General features: G+C 40.5%; 2 protein-coding genes across 6 annotated transcripts in view; one reads left to right on the top strand and one right to left on the bottom strand.

Moving 5' to 3' along the window:
• Positions 1-4,097, top strand: part of apbb1ip (amyloid beta (A4) precursor protein-binding, family B, member 1 interacting protein) — a 46,667-nt gene extending 42,570 nt beyond the window's left edge. Inside the window, exons 13-14 of the mRNA XM_053637010.1 lie at positions 2,302-2,354; positions 3,183-4,097. Coding sequence (XP_053492985.1) covers positions 2,302-2,354; positions 3,183-3,779 — 650 coding nt within the window. The 3' untranslated portion in view covers positions 3,780-4,097. The remainder of the gene's footprint in view (positions 1-2,301; positions 2,355-3,182) is intronic.
• LOC128615162 (protein adenylyltransferase SelO-like) lies at positions 3,609-20,132 on the bottom strand. Of its 5 annotated transcripts, XM_053637020.1 has the most exons (20): positions 19,736-20,132; positions 18,577-18,695; positions 15,924-16,052; positions 15,667-15,731; positions 15,516-15,572; positions 15,320-15,418; positions 13,782-13,849; positions 13,617-13,704; positions 13,009-13,078; positions 12,760-12,832; positions 12,590-12,673; positions 11,360-11,489; positions 8,938-8,982; positions 8,070-8,151; positions 7,893-7,985; positions 5,874-5,953; positions 5,743-5,786; positions 5,553-5,632; positions 5,145-5,295; positions 3,609-3,746 (listed from the first exon to the last, which is right to left on the bottom strand). In XM_053637020.1, the coding sequence occupies exons 1-19, from the start codon at positions 19,962-19,964 to the stop codon at positions 5,173-5,175; spliced, it is 1,758 nt and encodes a 585-aa protein (XP_053492995.1). In that variant the 5' UTR covers positions 19,965-20,132; the 3' UTR covers positions 3,609-3,746; positions 5,145-5,172. The 5 variants fall into 5 exon arrangements, 3 of the variants coding, with proteins under 3 accessions (XP_053492995.1, XP_053493002.1, XP_053493014.1); XR_008387155.1 differs by lacking the exons at positions 3,609-3,746; positions 5,145-5,295; positions 5,553-5,632; ... (3 more) ...; positions 18,577-18,695; positions 19,736-20,132 and adding exons at positions 9,438-9,488; positions 9,601-9,668 and having other exon boundaries at positions 15,924-16,731; XR_008387156.1 differs by lacking the exons at positions 3,609-3,746; positions 5,145-5,295; positions 5,553-5,632; ... (5 more) ...; positions 18,577-18,695; positions 19,736-20,132 and adding exons at positions 9,680-10,656; positions 10,791-10,925 and having other exon boundaries at positions 15,924-16,731.
• Positions 20,133-20,398: the final 266 nt, after the last annotated feature.

Raw genomic sequence — 20,398 nt, 5'->3', positions numbered from 1 at the left:
TAAGGTGATTGTACACCTTACTGAGGCATACAGAGCACGCCAGTGGGTACGCAAACTTTTGCATTTGTCAGTAACGATAACTGCTGACTCAATCACTCAAACCTCTCAGATGACTTGGTGGTTATTTTTAATAAGGTGTGCATAAATGATCTAACTTGAGTCCACGATTAAATATGTGGTTGAATGTCGTACTTAATTAAATATTTGGTAGGAACGAGCGAAAAAGTCTGTTAGAGAATTTGCAAACGGTCGAGCGCTGCCGTGTGTGATCGTGTCCTGTCGCACAATGCGGTGAAAACTCCCACACGACGTTAACAGTGTGATTAAGGTGTGTACATGTCTGTAACGCACGTCGATAATGCGATTAAAACAGGAATACTCCACACGCCTTAATTCCATTCGTGTTCACTTCGAGTATGACCTTAATCGGATTAAGGTCATCGATAATCTCTGTTCACATGCTAGTTTCTTAATCAGAGTATCGTCTTAATCGGGTTCGTATCGGATGATTGTTGTCCGTGTAAACATACTGATTGTTCATTTGTCACGTTTATTGTATTAGCTGATAGAGAACAAAAACTGCTTGTCATTTTTATTTACTTATTTATATTTAAAAAAAAGAGAATAAAAACACGACTATCTGGAAATTTATTTTATTTGTTTATTTTTTTTAAAAAAATTAGAAAAGGACTATTTTCACAGGGTCTAATTGTCGAGAGGTTTCCTGTTGTCCGTGTCCTCACGCTGACTCCTGAGGTAAACCTGCCGTAAAATCTACTCCGTCTGGCTAGTTTCAGTTTTGGCGTGACTTCTTTTTTTTTTCCTGAGGAGAAGAGAGAGGCAGATTTCAGGAAGAATAACAACTTTAAGGCGCGCTTTGTTAGCTCGAAGATGCCAACTATCGCTAGGAAGACATTAGACAAAATGCATCCAGCTGTTAACTAAATAACTGATGACTAGATTCTTCCAGCTCCTGTAAGAAACAAATGCAGCTATATATATTTCCCCATCCGTCCTTAACCCTTTAGTGCACGGTGTTGCCATATGGCAACAATGCATTTATCTCCAATTATCGATAGGCAGTAAAACAAAACTACTATTTTCCTATATAAATGGAAAAAGGGGGCTTTAACTTTCACATAACAACAAAAAAAGTGCCATGTCATACATTGTGTTATTTCTGTGTTGTCTACATGCTATGCTATTTGACTATATATCACTATAGTTTCCGACCTTGCACATTTACCAGCTACCCCCCACCCTAACCTTTTTTTTTTTTATATATTTATATTACGTGAACTAATTCAAGTAATACAAATACATAAAAACATATATATTTTTTTTTTCATGTAGATGCAATAATTCATGCAGTAGAGGGTTAACTTCATTATAAAGTCGTCAAGGCATGCTTTTCTAATACGTACGTGAATACCGTACTGTGAACGTGTTAACTAATATACGTGAACAGTTCACCAGCTGGACATTTAAAAGTGGCTGAAAACAAATGCCGTGCCGATAACCGATCGATAATCCGTATCCTTCCGCTTCGAAATATCTCGATACGGATGTATTTCAATGAATAAAAAGTCACACTTACATTTGTAGGAAATTTCCCGCCTCCGATCTTCCCATCCGCCATCGTCTTTTGCGTTCTATCGCCGTCTCGCGTTGGAGTTTGGGAAGTAGTGCGTTGGCGAGTGTACATCGGATGTACACTCGAAATCAGAGTGCATTGTGGGTATAAATGAGTGAACGAATGTAGGGAATGAAGTTGCTCGCTCAGAATTCGGACACCTCTACAAAATGGCCGACACCCTATAGAGTGCACTGTATAGGAGATGAGCGGTTTCAGACACAGCACGTTTTGCCACCATGTTCAATGTTTTTCTTCTTTCTCACGGTATATTTCTGTTACATTCAATACTTTTGGCACATATCTAATCCTATATTAGGATATAGGATACACGGGTACGGTATATCCATGTCGCACGTCCCACCCACGACTCCAGTATGGTTTTTGTGTGTGATTCCAAGATGGAAGTAAAGTGTTATCTTATGATTATAATCAATCATCTCCATGCTTATGTTCCTGTGGCCACGATGGACTACTTCACTTCATTTCTCACTTATTTTAAAATAAAATAAGTGCAATTTCATGGCCAAGAAAGATTTTGAGAAGCTAAACATGTGGTCGAACCTAAAAACCACCACGAAGATGAGGAGCGCTGTACTAAACTAACCATTTTTTAAACAGGAAAAACATTACCGAGGTGAATGAAATGTTCTAATTGTGTTTTTCAGCCAAAGCAGCCAACGGCCATGCTCCTCAGCCTCGCTCGGACCCGGCGTTCAAGGTAAACGTGCTAATAAAATGGAGAAAAACAACAACGGGAAAGGTTTAAACTTTTTATTAATTGTATGGAAGAGAAATATCCTGTTCACACACAATCTGCCTCAGACATTTCTAATTCTAACACCAGGTGTTTTATTGAAGCGCTAACACCTGGAAGCTCTTAACGCACCGTGTTGTTGTCCTGTCTTAACAACTAACACCTGATATTGAGTCAACTGCCTCATGTCTTTACTACAGCTAGTGCTTTCATTTAGAAGACGGGAATGCGGTGTGTGTTGGAAATATTTCCCAGCTGTCTGTAACACAGTGTAGAGTGAGGAAGATTGAGGCCAGATTGCTGTAAATGCTGGAAAACTTTGCCAGAGCCACATTCGTTTGAAACAGAGTGGGCTTTTGGACACCGTGATACGGCAGCCGTTACCACAATGACGAGTCTTCTGAGGAAATCTTAAGCTAGCCATTGAACATTTTTAACAAAACTACAACCATACTACATATGATTTAATCAAAGTGTGTGTGTGTGTGTGTAAAGTGCATCATTTTGTTTATTGAACATTTTAAAGATCATCTAAAAGGAAAAGTATCACAATTTTCCACTTAACCCGAATATAATCAATCGACCTAGTGTCTAAATTTATGCTAATGTAGCTAAAACATAATAGATGCTAACGTCTTACACATTAGCGTGTAAATTAGGACAAGGATTTAAGGTAAAAAGTTTGCGTCCCCCATGAATCATGACATTTAACATACACCTGTTTTTAGCTCTGTGCTGATTTGAACCAGATTTCAAATGAATTTTAAACATAGTTTTTGTGTGTGTTTCAAGGCCCCAGCTTTCGTTCCACCACCTCCAGTCGACGTCCTGCCCCCTCCACCGCCGGACCCCGCCCTGGCTCCTCCTCCTCCTCCTCCTGCACCCTCCATGCCTGTAAAGAAGCAGCTCCCAGCCGTCCCCCCTCAGCGAGCCGTGCCACGTTTCCATCCTCCGCCCTCAGACTTTCCGCTTCCTCCACCTCCGAGCGATGACATGGAGCTTCCTCCTGACTTCCTCCCTCCACCTCCTCCCATGATGCCAGGAGAGCTTCCTCCACCTCCTCCAGATCCGTTCCTCCCACCACCTCCTCCTCATTCAGCTATAGGCGGAGATTATCTTCCTCCACCTCCTCCTCCTCAAGCTATAGCTGAAGATCATCTTCCGCCACCACCACCTCCTCCACCATCCGCAGGCGGAGGTCCTCCACCTCCTCCTCCTCCTCCTCCACCGCCATCTTCCGGAGGAGGATTCAATCCCTCCGCATCCACTCTGAGGAAAGTCGCACCTCCGCCTCCAAAGAGGACTACACCGGCACTAGCTGCGCCCTCTGGTGGTGACCTCATGTCAGAACTCATGCTGAAAATGCAGAAAAAACGTGGAGGGCAGTGAACTTTAAGCAAATTCACCCGTTTTTCTACAGAAGAATCGACTTCTGATATTATACACGTGCTGTAAATATGTGGATTTGTCTGGGTGAATATTTTGAGGACTAAACGATCAGTGCTACACTGTATTTTTTATTTTTTTTAGGTGGAGTGGCAGGTGGAACTGGGGAAACAGGAATGAAATATTCCTATTTACAATAAATATATTTGACGAGATAAGGATAAGGACCCAGGCAGGTACTTCTGATAACAGATTCAATATAAAATCATGTACTTAAAAGTACATTTTTTTAATAAAATTAAATACCAAAAAAAAAAAAAAGGATTCTAATTATACACCACTTCTATACAAATTATACAAAACCGTTATATGGGTTATATTCACACTGTTCATTAAATCATATCATTTGGCCTTTTTTTGTATGGCATAAACACCAAAAATTACACAAGGACCAGCATCAGCTTATATTACACACTATTATCTAGTGAATATTTAGAGAAACCATAGTCATCTAGCGTACAGTCTAGAAGCTTGATTTTAGATGGACCTTTGTTTGAGATAATGTCATTAACCAGGGTTGCCAGGTTTCTGCAAAATTACCAGTTCAAAAACATCTGAAAAACCAACTGAAAAAGACCAGAAACTAGCTTAAACAAAATTCAGGCACATTTTTCTTCTTTTCTTTTTCTTTTTTTTTTTTTACACCCTTTGCACAGAGAAACAAATAATACACATGTATTTTGGATGTTACGGACATTATCCACACCCTGTCAATTCCGCTTTCATTCTCTTCATCTTTGCAACATATCTAAGGATAGAAATGGTTCTGTACATCATGGATACACAGTCCACACTCACACTGTGCCTTTCTTTGTGGAAATGTATTAGATTTAGTTCAGAATATTTGCTTTAAAACAAGATCTTGGTGGCTGCAGACTTATTTAAAGTGCCACAACCTGGCAACCCTGTCATTAACTGCCCTATTCTCTGCCCCACCCCTGAGCATGAGGCAGCATGATTCCTGCCCCCACAGGTCTCTATTAATTCAATTCAATTTTATTTGTACAGCACTTTTAACTTTAAAGAGTGACTGTTCAGCGATTCAGTGTTCAGAGTAACTTTAAAGATTCACTGTTCAGAGATTTGCATTAAAGATTCACTTAAATGATTCACTGTTCACCGATTCACTTTAAAATTTCACTGTTCAGGGATTCAGTGTAAAGATTCACTGTTCGGAGAATCACCTTCATTTTAAACGTAATGCTTTGATCGATTGAGTATACTGTACATGTTAGTTTCAGAGATTCAAATGCAATCTTTGTGACTCTTTTTTTACTTGCATCTAAAAGGTACATTTTATAAAAGGACCTAGAGGTAGGCGTATTGATGTGGAAGATCAGGAAGAGCAGCTGACACTCAGCTCTGAAGCCCAGGCTGGAGGTCTGCTGGAGTAACCTGCTCTCTCAGCATTCTCATTCTCCTCAAAGGGTTCAGTCAGTGTGTGAAGCAACAGCACCACCTGCAGGCCACGTACAGAATGTCTATCAGACTGCAGAATCATTTCACAATCCATTCTTTCTGCTCTAGTTCTTAGACTTGTTTCGTCTACAAGGACCAGAACTTAAATATGCCACAATATGCTAATTGTACAAGCCAGTGTTACACATTTAGCCATATCATGGCATCTGCTTATGACTTAAAACATAATAAAGACGAGAGAAAATCTTTAGAGAGAAAACATCTATGTGAACTTCCTCAGATTCGACAGTTCCTCACCTCAGAGAAGTCGTTATTCTCTGCTTTCCTAATAGCTGACTCGGCCATCCAGTTCCTCAACACGTAGCGAGGATTAACTCCTGCATTTCAATACACACAGAGAAAGAAGTGTGTCTATGAGTGTGTTTACGGTAATGCTATAGTCACTGGTACACAACAGAAATGACGCACCGCACTCAAGAAGACACACCTCTCATCCTGTGATGCCGATTCTCTTCTGAATCACCCACCTGACTGTAAAAGACACAACACATGAACAAAACTTTCACATGCAGAATGAGCTGAAGTGTTCAAAGCACATGGTCATGGACATGGTGTTACCTTTTAATCCTCTTTAAGTACAGTTCAACCCAGTCTGAGAAATAATCATGAGAGGAAAGATCCCAGAGAGCCCACATGGTCTGTAAAAAGATTCAGTTTGTGTAATATACAATACACACACACACACACACACACACACACGGTATTGCTTTTCAGTGCTGATACAGAGAAATCGTTTCACACTGTAATGCACTCTCGTGTCATTTTATTACTTCTTCGAAAAGCAGGGGCAAACTCTGGTCAGACATTAATACAGTCCCCCATCGCATTGGTCAGACGTCGATGCAGTCCCCCATCGCATTGGTCAGACGTCGATGCAGTCCCCCATCGCATTGGTCAGACGTCGATGCAGTCCCCCATCGCATTGGTCAGACGTTAATACAGTCCCCCATCGCGTTGGTCAGACGTCGATGCAGTCCCCCATCGCATTGGTCAGACGTCGATGCAGTCCCCCATCGCATTGGTCAGACATCGATGCAGTCCCCCATCGCATTGGTCAGACGTTAATACAGTCCCCCATCGCATTGGTCAGACGTCGATGCAGTCCCCCATCGCATTGGTCAGACGTCGATGCAGTCCCCCATCGCATTGGTCAGACGTTAATACAGTCCCCCATCGCATTGGTCAGACGTCGATGCAGTCCCCCATCGCATTGGTCAGACGTCGATGCAGTCCCCCATTGCATTGGTCAGACGTCGATGCAGTCCCCCATCGCATTGGTCAGACGTCGATGCAGTCCCCCATCGCATTGGTCAGACGTCGATGCAGTCCCCCATCGCATTGGTCAGACGTCGATGCAGTCCCCCATCGCATTGGTCAGACGTCGATGCAGTCCCCCATCGCATTGGTCAGACGTCGATACAGTCCCCCATCGCATTGGTCAGACATTAATACAGTCCCCCATCGCATTGGTCAGACATTAATACAGTCCCCCATCGCATTGGTCAGACGTCGATGCAGTCCCCCATCGCATTGGTCAGACGTCGATGCAGTCCCTAATCGCATTGGTCAGACGTCGATACAGTCCCCCATCGCATTGGTCAGACGTCGATACAGTCCCCCATCGCATTGGTCAGACGTCGATGCAGTCCCTAATCGCATTGGTCAGACGTCGATACAGTCCCCCATCGCATTGGTCAGACGTCGATACAGTCCCCCATCGCATTGGTCAGACGTTAATACAGTCCCCCATCGCATTGGTCAGACGTCGATGCAGTCCCCCATCGCATTGGTCAGACATCGATACAGTCCCCCATCGCATTGGTCAGACGTTAATACAGTCCCCCATCGCATTGGTCAGACGTCGATGCAGTCCCCCATCGCATTGGTCAGACGTCGATGCAGTCCCCCATCGCATTGGTCAGACGTCGATACAGTCCCCCATCGCATTGGTCAGACGTTAATACAGTCCCCCATCGCATTGGTCAGACGTCGATGCAGTCCCCCATCGCATTGGTCAGACGTCGATGCAGTCCCCCATCGCATTGGTCAGACGTTAATACAGTCCCCCATCGCATTGGTCAGACGTCGATGCAGTCCCCCATCGCATTGGTCAGACGTTAATACAGTCCCCCATCGCATTGGTCAGACGTTAATACAGTCCCCCATCGCATTGGTCAGACGTCGATGCAGTCCCCCATCGCATTGGTCAGACGTCGATACAGTCCCCCATCGCATTGGTCAGACGTCGATGCAGTCCCCCATCGCATTGGTCAGACGTTAATACAGTCCCCTGTCATATTGCTTCTTCTTTTTTTAAAAAAAAAAACTGTCATCACTGAGTTGCAGTCATGCAACACTGAAATGCAACCACTGTCCATTCACAGCCCTAAGCTGTACTCAGGGGCGTGGCTTTAATCAGAGAACCGAACCTCCTTTGTAGGCTGAATTTCTCCACACAACATCTGATCAAACGGCCAGTATGTGCCATAATAGTGCGGCTATAAATGACTAAGAAGCATGGATGAAGTTTTTACTCAGTTTCTATATGTTCTGGATGAATAGGAGGAGGATGAGGACCTGAGTGATGGAGTTCTTCTGGAGCTCGAGCAGACTCACGTCACTCAACTGTCTGAATGTCATGGTAAAGTCTGCGCGCGTATCCTCCATTAGCTGAAAGAAACAGAGAGAAGACTGAGCGAATCCAGAATACATATATCTCAAAAGCTACCCACGGCATTGATCATTTCTCTTCACCTTTAGCAGAAAGGCGATGAGATACGCATCACCCTCGTCATCACCGAGGAGGCCCAATTTTGCTTTGAAAAGGTCATGAAAGCTGTAAAGAGAAAGAAAACGACGCTTACACATGGTTGGTTTGGAGCTCTGTAGAGTCAATGTAAGACAGTATGTATGGGGCAGTGGTTAAAGACTCTGGGTTACTGATCAGAAGGTAGGGGTTCAAGCCTCAGTACTGCCAAGCTACCACCCTTGAGCAAGGCCCTTAACCCTCGATTGCTCAGTTGTATTAATGAGATAAATGTAAGCCGCTCTGGATAAGGGCGTCCACCAAAAGCCATAAATATAAATGTAAAGCATTACGCAGATAATGTTGCTATTATGGACCAATGGCTGTGGGTGTCTGTGGCACCGTCAGGATTCGAGCTCACGATCTCCCGCCGATATGGTGAACGCTATCAGAAGCTAATTTTTTTTTTTTTTTAGTTGCTTTTCCCATTCATGTGAAAGGGAAAGGGGGGGGGGGGGTTCAGTCTGACTGCTTCTGGATTGTTCGGACAGTAAAAACTGCAGTTGAAATTGACTGGAACCACTCTTTCATGTGCTTAATAAAAACAAAAACAGGACCAAAATCAGAAAATTGAAAGAAAATCAGTCCCGGGATTGTCAGAAAATTATTCTTCCTCCCTTTCGAAGACATTGTGAATAAAAACTTCTGCCAAACGCGTGACAGTCAAAGTGACGATGAACGAATCTGCGAGAAAATACTGAGAACCATCGCATCTGTCCGGTTTGTCCTAATTACTAATGTAAACATACTACTCATTTGAAATCAAATCAATTCTTTAACAACAACCACATGAACCCCGTTGAAATATTGACTCACCTTCTGTGGTAGATTTCTGGATATCCTCTTAGTGTTCGCTCAGCTCTGAGTGACAAAGACATAAAACAACGATTCACTTCACGGAGCCATGTACCTCATGCCATCGATAAACAAGACGACACAAATACAACAGAGTAAACGTGCAAACCGTGCCAGTGTGTAAATCATTCGAAATACGTTCTTCGTTTATGCTATGCACAAATACATCTGAAATTTAGCTTTCACTTCCTGATATTTACATCTAGATGTGTTAAACAACTTCGAACTCGGCAGCTTGTGGACGTTTAGGTGAGCAAAAGTATAGGAACAGATAGTCTTAAAGTAAATCAAAAGTAAATAATGGCGTCGGGTCCGAGTCCACCTTTGTCGAGTTCGAGTCGAGACCAAGTCCTTAACCAATCGAGTCCAGAAGGTAATTAAATTGAATATTTGAACCTTCACAAATCTATGACAACATCAATGTAACAAAAAAAAAACAAAAAAACACTATTACATCTTACCATCGCCATTTAATATTTTTATTTCATGTCATCGGGACCTCGACTAGTTTCCTATCAAAAAATGGTTTAAAAGAAAAAAGGGATATAGAAGTATACATAGAACTTATATTATATTACAAGTGTATGAAAATACAAATGAAGCTGTTTTGTTATTGTATCACACTATATCGTGCCCTCCAGTCGGAGTGGACATTTCAGTGATGTGATGCGTCTCCCCCACACTTATATAGTCTGAGAGAGAGAGAGAGAGAGAGAGAGAGAGAGAGAGTACAGAGTAGACTTACATTCAGCAGCAGCTCATAACACCAAACTTCATGCTTTATCACTGCTTTTAATCTGTCCATCAATCACAACAAACTCATTTCTGAACACAGCTCTGTTTTTTGTTTTCCATTTTAATCCCTATCAGCAGGGTTTATGATGTTTACTACATTAAGAAGTACATTTCACATTTTACGCGAAACTCAAGACTGGAATCACCAGACGCTAATGTTTAGCGGGCGATATGACTACAATCTTATTTCACGGTAAGGATACGTTTTCTCAGGCAGGTCTTTCAGGAGTTCGAGTAAGAAATACGACGGAAATTGAATAAAGTAATTAAATGTAAAATAAAATAGACTTCACTGTACGACACATACAGTGATTTTTATTACATTTACTTCAGTTAAATGAGTGAGTGAGTGAGTGAGTGATTTTCTCTTTATTTTTTTGATGGACATTAATGCCACGGACAGAAGCAGGTTTATTAGAATGCTGTCACTTTATTAAGACATGCACCTACAGATCCAGTAAACTGTATTGACACACCTCCGATTTCCCCCCACCCAGCTGTTTACCTTCACTTAAGACGTAACCGACTGTGTTTGCATGAATACTCGGCCAGACCTGCAATTTGACATGATGCGTGTGTTTATTTGACCGTCTAAGCATAATAAGCCGCTAAAGAGAACTCAATTCGGTACTCGCAGGATGAGGCGGCTTTCTTTTACTGCAGATTCTTTCAGTTGTTGGTTGTTTCGGTGGGTTTCTCGTTTCAGTCTCCTCTTCAGGAGGTGAAATGCTGCTCAGTCGGGTTAAGGTCTGGGGATTGACTTGGTCAGTCTAAAACCTTCCACTTTTCCCCCTTGATAAAGTCCTTTGTTGAGTTGGCACTGTGTTTTAGATCATTATCTTGCTGCATGATGAAGTTCCTCCTGATTAGACTGGATCCATTTCTCTGTAAATGATCAGACAAAACGTTCCTGTAAACTTCTGAATTCATCCTGCTGCTACCATCATGAGTTCCATCATCAGTAAAGATTAGTGAGAATGTTCCAGAAGCAGCCATGCAACCCCAAGCCGTGACACTACCTCCACCATGTTTCACAGATGAGCTTGTATATTTTGGATCATGAGCAGATCCGTAGCCTTTCCATCACTTTGGTAGAGATTCATCTTGGTTCCAGAACTTTTGTGGCTCACATCAATCAATATAACAGGACACACCTGGGCAGCAAGGAAAATTATGTGCTCCAATTGAAAAAAATAGGTGGGTTCAAACATAAGATGCTGTGTTCTAAGTTGTTTAACACGTCTAGATGTAAATATGAGGAAATGAAGCTGAACTTCTGAGCCATTGTCTCATTCATCTTTTGCTCTCAAACCCAAATGCCTTCAACGTAAAGCGAAAACAATAGAACTGGCCTTGCTGTCCCAATACATTCAGAGGAGACCGTAAGCATACTAAAAGAAGCAAAGAGAACATTTGGAAACGCAGCCGGTCCTGACACGTCCATTATTAAATGGTAGAGTGAGCATCACACTCAACACTCTCTCTCTCCCCCAGTGAAGACAGTCCCAACTTGATGATATTTTCAGGAAACTGTTTCCTGAGCATTAAATAGCTCGTTTATCAAAGATGTAACCCCAAACAGACTCACTGTGCTCTCTGATGTGGAGACAGCACCGGGTGAAGAGCCTCGAGAAGCTTCTGGAGATTAAACAGGCCTACGTTAGCCTGTTCTCCGATACCGTACCTGCCCTCGTCGTCAGACGAGTTCGGCACAAAATCTACATTCCATAAAACAAAAGTTTAACGACTGAAATAAAGCACAGGGAATAGTGTTTACGCTATGGTTCACACACAATCTGACATACACACTGAAGTATAAGTACATACTATGTACTGGTCTATGAGATACATCAAATATATTTGTGTGTGTTCTAGAAAGGGCAAGTAAATTGTTTCAGTACAGCAGACTGAGTAAGTGTCAATAATCAAGTAAGGGTCATTTGCAATGTGCGGCACAGTCTAAAAAAATCAAAAGTGCATGCTCTACGCATAAAGTATATTAATATACTTGTTCATTAAAGAACGTATTGGATTATGACATATACAGTATACTCATATTAAAGACTGGTTTCTATAAAAGAGGGTAGAAATCTCCTGACTTTATTAGGGGGCCAAGCACCCAAAGCACACAGGCCCCCTATTGTTATTCTACCTCTTCTTCTTCTGGCTAGGGTGTCTATGGCAGCCCATAGAACCGTCTGGGAAAAGGTTGTGAAATTTGGCACACTGGTTGGGGAGGGTCTAAGGAACATTCTGACCAAATTTGGGACAAGTGCTACCAATGTTTTAGCGCCATCATTGGGTCAAATTTGGAAGTACATTTATGGTCATATCTTTTGAACTGTGTGTCCAAATTTGAAAAGTCAGGCGTCCATGGAATCCCTGGTTTGAGACGAGTACAACGTGCTTTTCTGCCTAATCAGACACAGTAGTAGCGGCAGCTGCAGCAGCAATACCAGCCTGCCGCCCATTTGTTCATCTAGACCTCTCTTTTGACAGTTAGAGAATTCCACCCTACACATCCTGATTGAAATGGAAAATCCCTTCTTGAATCCTGTTACCTAAAGTTATGGCTGTGCTTTCCTGTGACTGCTTGGGCAACAACTGTAGCACGTCTGTGTATGTACCGCTCACCGGGTCTGGATGCTTGGCCCCCGAAAATGCTGCTTGCAGCTTTAATTTATTTGGAAATTGTGTTTTAGGACAAACGTATGAAATATACTATATGAATAATTCATTACAATGATTTTTACGCTTATTATTCGACATTCCTGAACGCAGTGGTATGCGCGTAAAAGTTCAATGCGGTGAGACTTACTCGGGTTATACGACTCCATAAATCCAAACGGACCGTAATCTATAGTGATGGATAAAAGGCTGAAGTTGTCCGTGTTACACACACCTGTAATTAAATAAAAATGTCAGTATGATCTATGAATGATGTACTATGAGGTATAATAACCCAGCTGTTACGATGAAAGCGCTCACCGTGAGCGAAGCCGACAGACATCCACTTAGCGATCATGTGCGCAGTTTCATTCACCACCACTGAGAAAAACCTCTGCAGCACCAAAACACCACTTATCACAAACACATTACACTACTCATATTAATGCTGATTTCAGATTTTACTGTGATAAAATTCTTATATTCCAGCTGTATGTTAATACTTAAGATTAAAAATAAATATTAATAACAAACTTTTCATGATTTTCATCAACAAATGCTTTTGCCCACCACATATTTGTTCGGATCGTTGGGTTCGATGGCTGTAAAATGCTCCTCTATTACAAAATTTAACAATGTCCTGTAGAGTGTAAAACACATACACACACACAAAACTCAATCATATGAATATTTACAGTATATTTATCATTTAATATCGTTTTAATGTAGTTTTAGAGTTTATATAGCCTTTTTCTAATATAGTACACAACACGAGAACATAATCATGTGTAATATATAAATAAATCTACTGCTTAATAAGTATTAAAATGTGACTTTTTTTTCTATATTTTAATTTAATACATATATAGTAACTGTGCATTAATATTATTTAAAAAAAACTAGTTTGTTGCAGAGGTTGTGTTTAATTCTTCTCACTTCAAAAATCAATAAGAGGTTTCACGTGGCCAGGGGTGCCCAAACTTTTGCACACAACAGTATCTACTGAGTTAAGTATTAAATACACCGAAATAAAAACATAAACATTAAACTGAAACGACGTCAGAGCTGAAGTTCGGTAAAAACAATTATTCAATATTTTAAAAAATTAAAATGCGTTAATTTTTTTAAATTGTGAAAAATCTCTTCAGACGCTATAACATTTCCGATAAGAACAATACCTCAGAATATCCAGCTCTCCGGTTCTGGCTAAAATCTCCAGAGAGCCGATTCGGAACCATGACGGTGCTAGACGAAGGACAACAGCTCCTACACACACACACACACACTCGTTCAGAACGAACCGACACTAAAACAGACTGATGTGAGTGTGTTTTCAGACTCACCTCTCTCTCTCCTCACACTGCCGTTATAAAACTGATCTCTCCACACAGCCTCCTCACTCAGCGCTAGGCTTTCAGACAAACACAGGAAACACATCGTCAGTAAGAACACTGAGGACCTTCTGACCTTCTGCAGCACATCACACTGTTGCAGGACTGAAGGTAGTCGAAGGGAAGGAAGTAGTTTTACTGTTAGTCCTTTTGGTTGAAATGGCGCGTTTGGGTTACGTGATACGTGGCGATATTTCATTGTGACGCAACAGATGAAAAGATTTGTTTTGACGGCTCTTTGGTCTTCGTGATGCCGTTTTTTTATTGATATGTTCTCGAACACACGCTTCCACAAACAGGTCTTTCACAGAAAAGGGGGTGAATACTTACGCAATCACAAATAATTCTGCTAACTATACTGACCCCCCCCCCCCACTTCAGTACTGTGAGCTATTCTGTGTAGATTCGTGACATAAAATATCCATGAAGTCCGTAGCAATCACCTAGCAACACCCTAGCAACAACCTGGGATATCATAGCAACCAGTTAGCAACCCCTTAGCAGCCACCTAAGATATCATAGCAACCACCTAGCAACACCCTGGCAAACACTTGGAATAGCATAGGAACTACATAGCAACACCATAGCAATCACCTTACATACCATAGCAACCACATAGCAACACACTAGCAAATACGTGGAATACCATAGCAACACGCTAACAACCACCTGGGATATCATAGTAATCACCTGGAATACCATAGCAACCACCTAGGAACAAAATAGCAAACACCTAGGATAGCACAGCAACCAGTTAGCAACCCTTAGCACCCACCTGTGATATCATAGCAACCACCTAGCAAATACTTGGAATAGCATGGGAACCTCATACCAACACCATAGCAATCATCTGAAATACCATAGTAACCACATAGCAACAAACTAGCAAATACCTGGAGTAGCATAGCAACACCCTAGCAACCACCTGGGATATCATAGCAACCACCTGGAATACCATAGCAACCACATAGCAACACCATAGCAACCATCTGAAATTCCATAGCAACCACATAGCAACACACTAGCAAATACCTGGAATACCATAGCAACACCTTAACAACCACCTGGGATATCATAGTAACCAGCTGGAATACCATAACAACCACATAGCAACACCAGAACAATCACCTGAAATACCATAGTAACCACATAGCAACACATTAGCAAATACCTGGAATACCATAGGAACACACTAGTAACCTCCGGGGATATCAAAGTAACCACCTGGAATACCATAGCAACCACATAACAACACCATAGCAACCATCTGAAATACCATAGCAACACACTAGCAAATACCTGGAATACCATAGCAACACCCTAGCAACCACCTGGGATATCATAGTAACCACCTGGAATACCATAGCAACCACATAGCAACACCATAGCAACCATCTGAAATACCATAGCAACACACTAGCAAATACCTGGAATACCATAGCAACACTCTAGCAACCACCTGGGATATCGTGTAATGTTGTAGTGTTCACCTGAGAGCTCTGCTGGTGGGGACGGAGAGGAAGTGCATGGCCTCACTACACAAGAACTCACGAACAGATGATCTCAGAACCGCACGCCCATCTCCAGACCTACACACACACACACACACACACACACCACGAACTTCCCACTCACTTTCATGACTTCCTCAGACATTCATATTGAAAGTTTGGCGATGATCATTACCTTGAGTATGGCGTTTTCCCAGAGCCTTTGAGCTGAAGCTCCCATCTCTCACCCTTTCTGTTAGATGCCATTTAAATATTATTTAAACATGTATATAGTAGAGAAGAACCAGCAACTGAGTTAAAAATAAAAAAAGTTATTTAATTAGAACCTGTTTGTGTATTCGCCTAGTAAATGTGCCCGCCCGTCTCCCAGCTGCCCCGCCCAGTAACCAAACTGCAAAATAAGATAAAATACCAGCCATTTTTAGCTTCTTCTACACATCAGCTCGTCTTCTCCACACACAAGTCTTCCTAATAATATTTCACTTCATTACATAAAGAAACATCCTTTTTTTTTTTTTACTTAAAATAAAGCATTTTTCTCCAGATAGGATTCTATACCTATAGTTTAAATATCACTGAATACCTGATGGCCTCCGTATCTGTGAGCGAGAGGAGCAGAGCCAGGAAACAGCTTCCCTCCACTGACACGCTGCACAAAATCTTCACTTCGGGTCACAGACTCGTCCAAGTCCAAAATGTTCTTCAGAACATCCTGAGAACAGAGGAAGAGCTCTAAACATATAAGCCTCACTGTCATCCAGAGTGTACGCATAAGTACTGCGGATGTCCCTGATGTGTGTGTGTGTGTGTGTGTGTGTGTGTGTGTGTGTGTGTGTATGTATGTGTGCGTGCGTGCATGTGGGTGTGTGCGTGTATGTATGTGTGTGTGTGTATGTGTGCGTGTGCATGTGTATGTGCGTGTGTGTGTGTATGTATGTATGTGCGTGTGTGGGTGAGTATGTATGTGTGCGTGTGTGCATGTGTATGTATGTGTGTGTATGTATGTGTGCGTGTGCGTGTGTGCATGTGTATGTGTGTGTGTGTGTGTGTGTGTGTGTGTGTGTGTGTGTGTGCGTGCTTGTGCATGTGTATGTATGTGTGTGTGTGTGTGTGTGTGTGTGTGTGTGTGTGCGTGCGTGTGGTAGTAGAGCTGGGCAATCTGGCAAGATAATATCAATATAGTGATAAATGATGATATCATGGACACACACGTATATATAATTGAAAACAAATACATTATATATTCTGATGTTAAAATTTTGTACTTAATCTTTTTTTTTTTACAGATTTTATTTTTTCACCATTTTTTTATGTAAACAAAATATTATTTTTAATATTAAGAATATAACAAAGTATTTTGTAAATATTAACTCAAGTATGACCAGGCTTGGGGAGTAACGGTATACGTGTAACGGCGTTACGTAATCAGGATACAAGAAACTGGTAACTGTAATCCGTTACATAAAACAAAGTTTGTAATAAATAGGGAACTTTTTATCAGGATTACAATTAAATTTAAAAGCAAACAAAAGAATCTTTTATTAGGGTGACCATACGTCCTCTTTTTCCCATGACCTTAAAAAAGTATCTAAATTTGAGAAAATGTCCAGGAATCGGCTTTAGTTTCATTATGATGTGCTTACGGTCTAATACTACATCATGTGTGCGCATATTCACATTGCGTTAACCCCGCTCTGTAATTCCCGCCTTCTCACACACCGATTGGTCGATTATAAAAGGCTTGCCGCAACTATTGGCCAAATTCCTGCCTCTCAACCGTTAGCCTACTCTCAACGAATGCGCGAAGGTGAAGCGCTGTTGTGTTCGGCGTCAAACAGTTGATTGACATTAGCATCAAATAACAATGTCAAAATAATGGCCATGGCCATATAAGATCATTTTTAATTTCATGTTATCACACTGCTTCATTTACATGGCCATTCAAATGTGGAAATGAAGGAAGAATGTTCAGTCTTGGCATCTGATATATTATTTTATTCCATGGACATTCAAAAGAATGTAGGAAAAAATTTAAAATGTGGGCAGAGTGAAACCAATTTTATATATCTAAATTTATATTTATACATGCAGTGATACAGAGTGTAGCGTGAGTAAGATCTGTAATATCTAATTAAAACAAAAGTAAACAAATGTAAAATAATATTCCTAAAGGCAGCGAGGACTTAATTTAGTGTAAAAATGTAGTAAATCTGGACTTAATTTAGTGTAAAAGTGTAAAAATGTAGTAAATCTGGACTTAATTTAGTGTAAAAGTGTAAAAATGTAGTAAATCTGGACTTAATTTAGTGTAAAAGTGTAAAAATGTAGTAAATCTGGACTTAATTTAGTGTAAAAGTGTAAAAATGTAGTAAATCTGGACTTAATTTAGTGTAAAAATGTAGTAAATCTGGACTTAATTTAGTGTAAAAGTGTAAAAATGTAGTAAATCTGGACTTAATTTAGTGTAAAAGTGTAAAAATGTAGTAAATCTGGACTTAATTTAGTGTAAAAATGTAGTAAATCTGGACTTAATTTAGTGTAAAAGTGTAAAAATGTAGTAAATCTGGACTTAATTTAGTGTAAATGTGTAAAAATGTAGTAAATCTGGACTTAATTTAGTGTAAAAGTGTAAAAATGTAGTAAATCTGGACTTAATTTAGTGTAAAAGTGTAAAAATGTAGTAAATCTGGACTTAATTTAGTGTAAATGTGTAAAAATGTAGTAAATCTGGACTTAATTTAGTGTAAAAGTGTAAAAATGTAGTAAATCTGGACTTAATTTAGTGTAAATGTGTAAAAATGTAGTAAATCTGGACTTAATTTAGTGTAAAAGTGTAAAAATGTAGTAAATCTGGACTTAATTTGGTGTAAAAGTGTAAAAATGTAGTAAATCTGGACTTAATTTAGTGTAAATGTGTAAAAATGTAGTAAATCTGGACTTAATTTAGTGTAAAAGTGTAAAAATGTAGTAAATCTGGACTTAATTTAGTGTAAATGTGTAAAAATGTAGTCAATCTGGACTTAATTTAGTGTAAAAGTGTAAAAATGTAGTAAATCTGGACTTAATTTAGTGTAAAAGTGTAAAAATGTAGTAAATCTGGACTTAATTTAGTGTAAAAGTGTAAAAATGTAGTAAATCTGGACTTAATTTAGTGTAAAAGTGTAAAAATGTAGTAAATCTGGACTTAATTTAGTGTAAAAGTGTTCAGTTCTCACAGATTTCTGCATAAACATCACCTGTGATACAGCAGCGAGCTGAACTTTCCCTCTCAGTGGCGTGGGCTGTGATGGAGAAAACACACACCTCTTCACCGTACGAACAGCGTTATCCTTCACTCTATCAAGCGGGAGAGAGTCTGGAGATGATGATAAAAAAATGTAAAAACTCACAAGAAGACAGCGAGTTAAACGAATGTAAAACAATGAAATCCCTCGGTGATATCACGTGATTTACGGTTGCACCGTACATCATTTGTTTATCATCATCACCTCGTTCTCAATCAGATTTACAACACTGTTGGCGATAACGATAAACAACCGGTTTAAAACACAGGTTTCCTCCCTGGTCCTGGAGTACCCCTGTCCTGTCCTGCTCATTTTGACATATCCCCTGCTCCTACACATTCACTTCAACTCTGACAATTAGCTGATTCCTTGCATAAGACGTGTAGAGAAGTAGAGAAAGCACTGAAATGTGCAGGACAGAAGAGTTCTCCAGGACCAGGGATGCCAGGTTTCAGCAAAATTACCATCTCAGAAGACCTGAAACGAGCCAATAAAAGGTGAACCATCGGAAAAGGGAGACATATTTCTCTTCTTTTTCTCAGTGAGAAACTACTTCACCGTGGTGCACACGCATTTCTGACTCGCCGTATCCGCAATACGCCGTTTCCTCTCTCTCCCTCTGCCAATTTTTGCAATTTATCTTACAGCAGATGCGTTTCTGTACGTCGTACACGCGCCGTCTGCACTTACACTTGGCCTTTAATTGCTGCATATACTGATTCTGTTTACGTGCTTTAAAACAATATCCCGGGGACTGTGCCATCCACGGACTTGTTTTTTTTTTTTCCCCCCATCTGCAACTTTGCTCCAAATCTAGCCTGAAACTTTGGCATAAAAAACAAAAACACACAAAACCCTGGAAACTCTGAACTCCAGGACCGTTGCTTGGGGGGGAAAAGAGAAAAGAAACGTCACCAGTTTGTGTTATAATATCGCACACAAACACACCGGTATCATTGTGTGCAGCAATATAAGCACAATATCACTTTGTCTTCATATTAAACAGCATATATTATTAAATAGACTTTCTCTTTATTGATAAAATACCATAACTGTATTTTAATCTTGTTTAATCATCTACATATTTATTTGTATTTATTTCTGAGCCTACCTAATAGTTTCTGAGCTGAAAGTTTCAGTGCATGTTTGGGAGGATTAAAGCTCTTCTCTTCATCATCATCATCATCATCATCATCATCATGATCATTATGATCATGATGATGACATCTTTTAACAGAGATTTCACACAATCTGTCGATATTATTCTCACAAACTCCTGAACTATCAGAGGACACACTCTCCATTACAACCACAAACAGAGCGATGGTGAGCTTCAACATCACAGCTTACACGGAATATCGAAATTAAAGACAGAAACACACACACACATATATATATATATATATATATATATATATATTCACTATTTAAAGCTGTAGCAAAACATAACACGACAATATTGACGATTTCTTTATCTAAAACAAATCAGCTCAGCAAAACAAATCCACTTCTCCACTGTTTCTCATCTGTTAGAAACACTTCCGGGTTGTGCGTCGCATTTCCCCCTCTACAATAATCAACACGGTGTGCTGTTGCATACTGAATCCCTCGTACAACCTGCATCCCGCAGATTTCCGGTCACCTTCTGATTGGATGGACCTTTGACATCATTTAGGTAGCTATTTTATTTGTAGAACACTATTGGCCTTGTTTAGCTATTCTAGTGACTCTTTTTTTTCTCTTAATACATCTTTATTAGAGCATGTGTACATAC

This window comes from Ictalurus furcatus, chromosome 1, assembly GCF_023375685.1.
Source record: "Ictalurus furcatus strain D&B chromosome 1, Billie_1.0, whole genome shotgun sequence".
Taxonomy (NCBI): Eukaryota; Metazoa; Chordata; class Actinopteri; order Siluriformes; family Ictaluridae; genus Ictalurus; species Ictalurus furcatus.
Note: the sequence above shows the minus strand (reverse complement) of the source record. Positions and strands in the feature narration are given on the sequence as shown.

Coding starts and splice junctions, on each gene's coding strand:
- LOC128615162 (XM_053637020.1), bottom strand. CDS start 19,964: ATGTTGAAGCTCACCATCGCTCTGTTTGTGGTTGTAATGGAGAGTGTG. Junction 18,696..19,735: donor TTCAGCTCAGAAACTATTAG/GTAGGCTCAGAA, acceptor CATCATCTCCAG/ACTCTCTCCCGCTTGATAGA. Junction 15,573..15,666: donor CTAGGCGAATACACAAACAG/GTTCTAATTAAA, acceptor GGCATCTAACAG/AAAGGGTGAGAGATGGGAGC.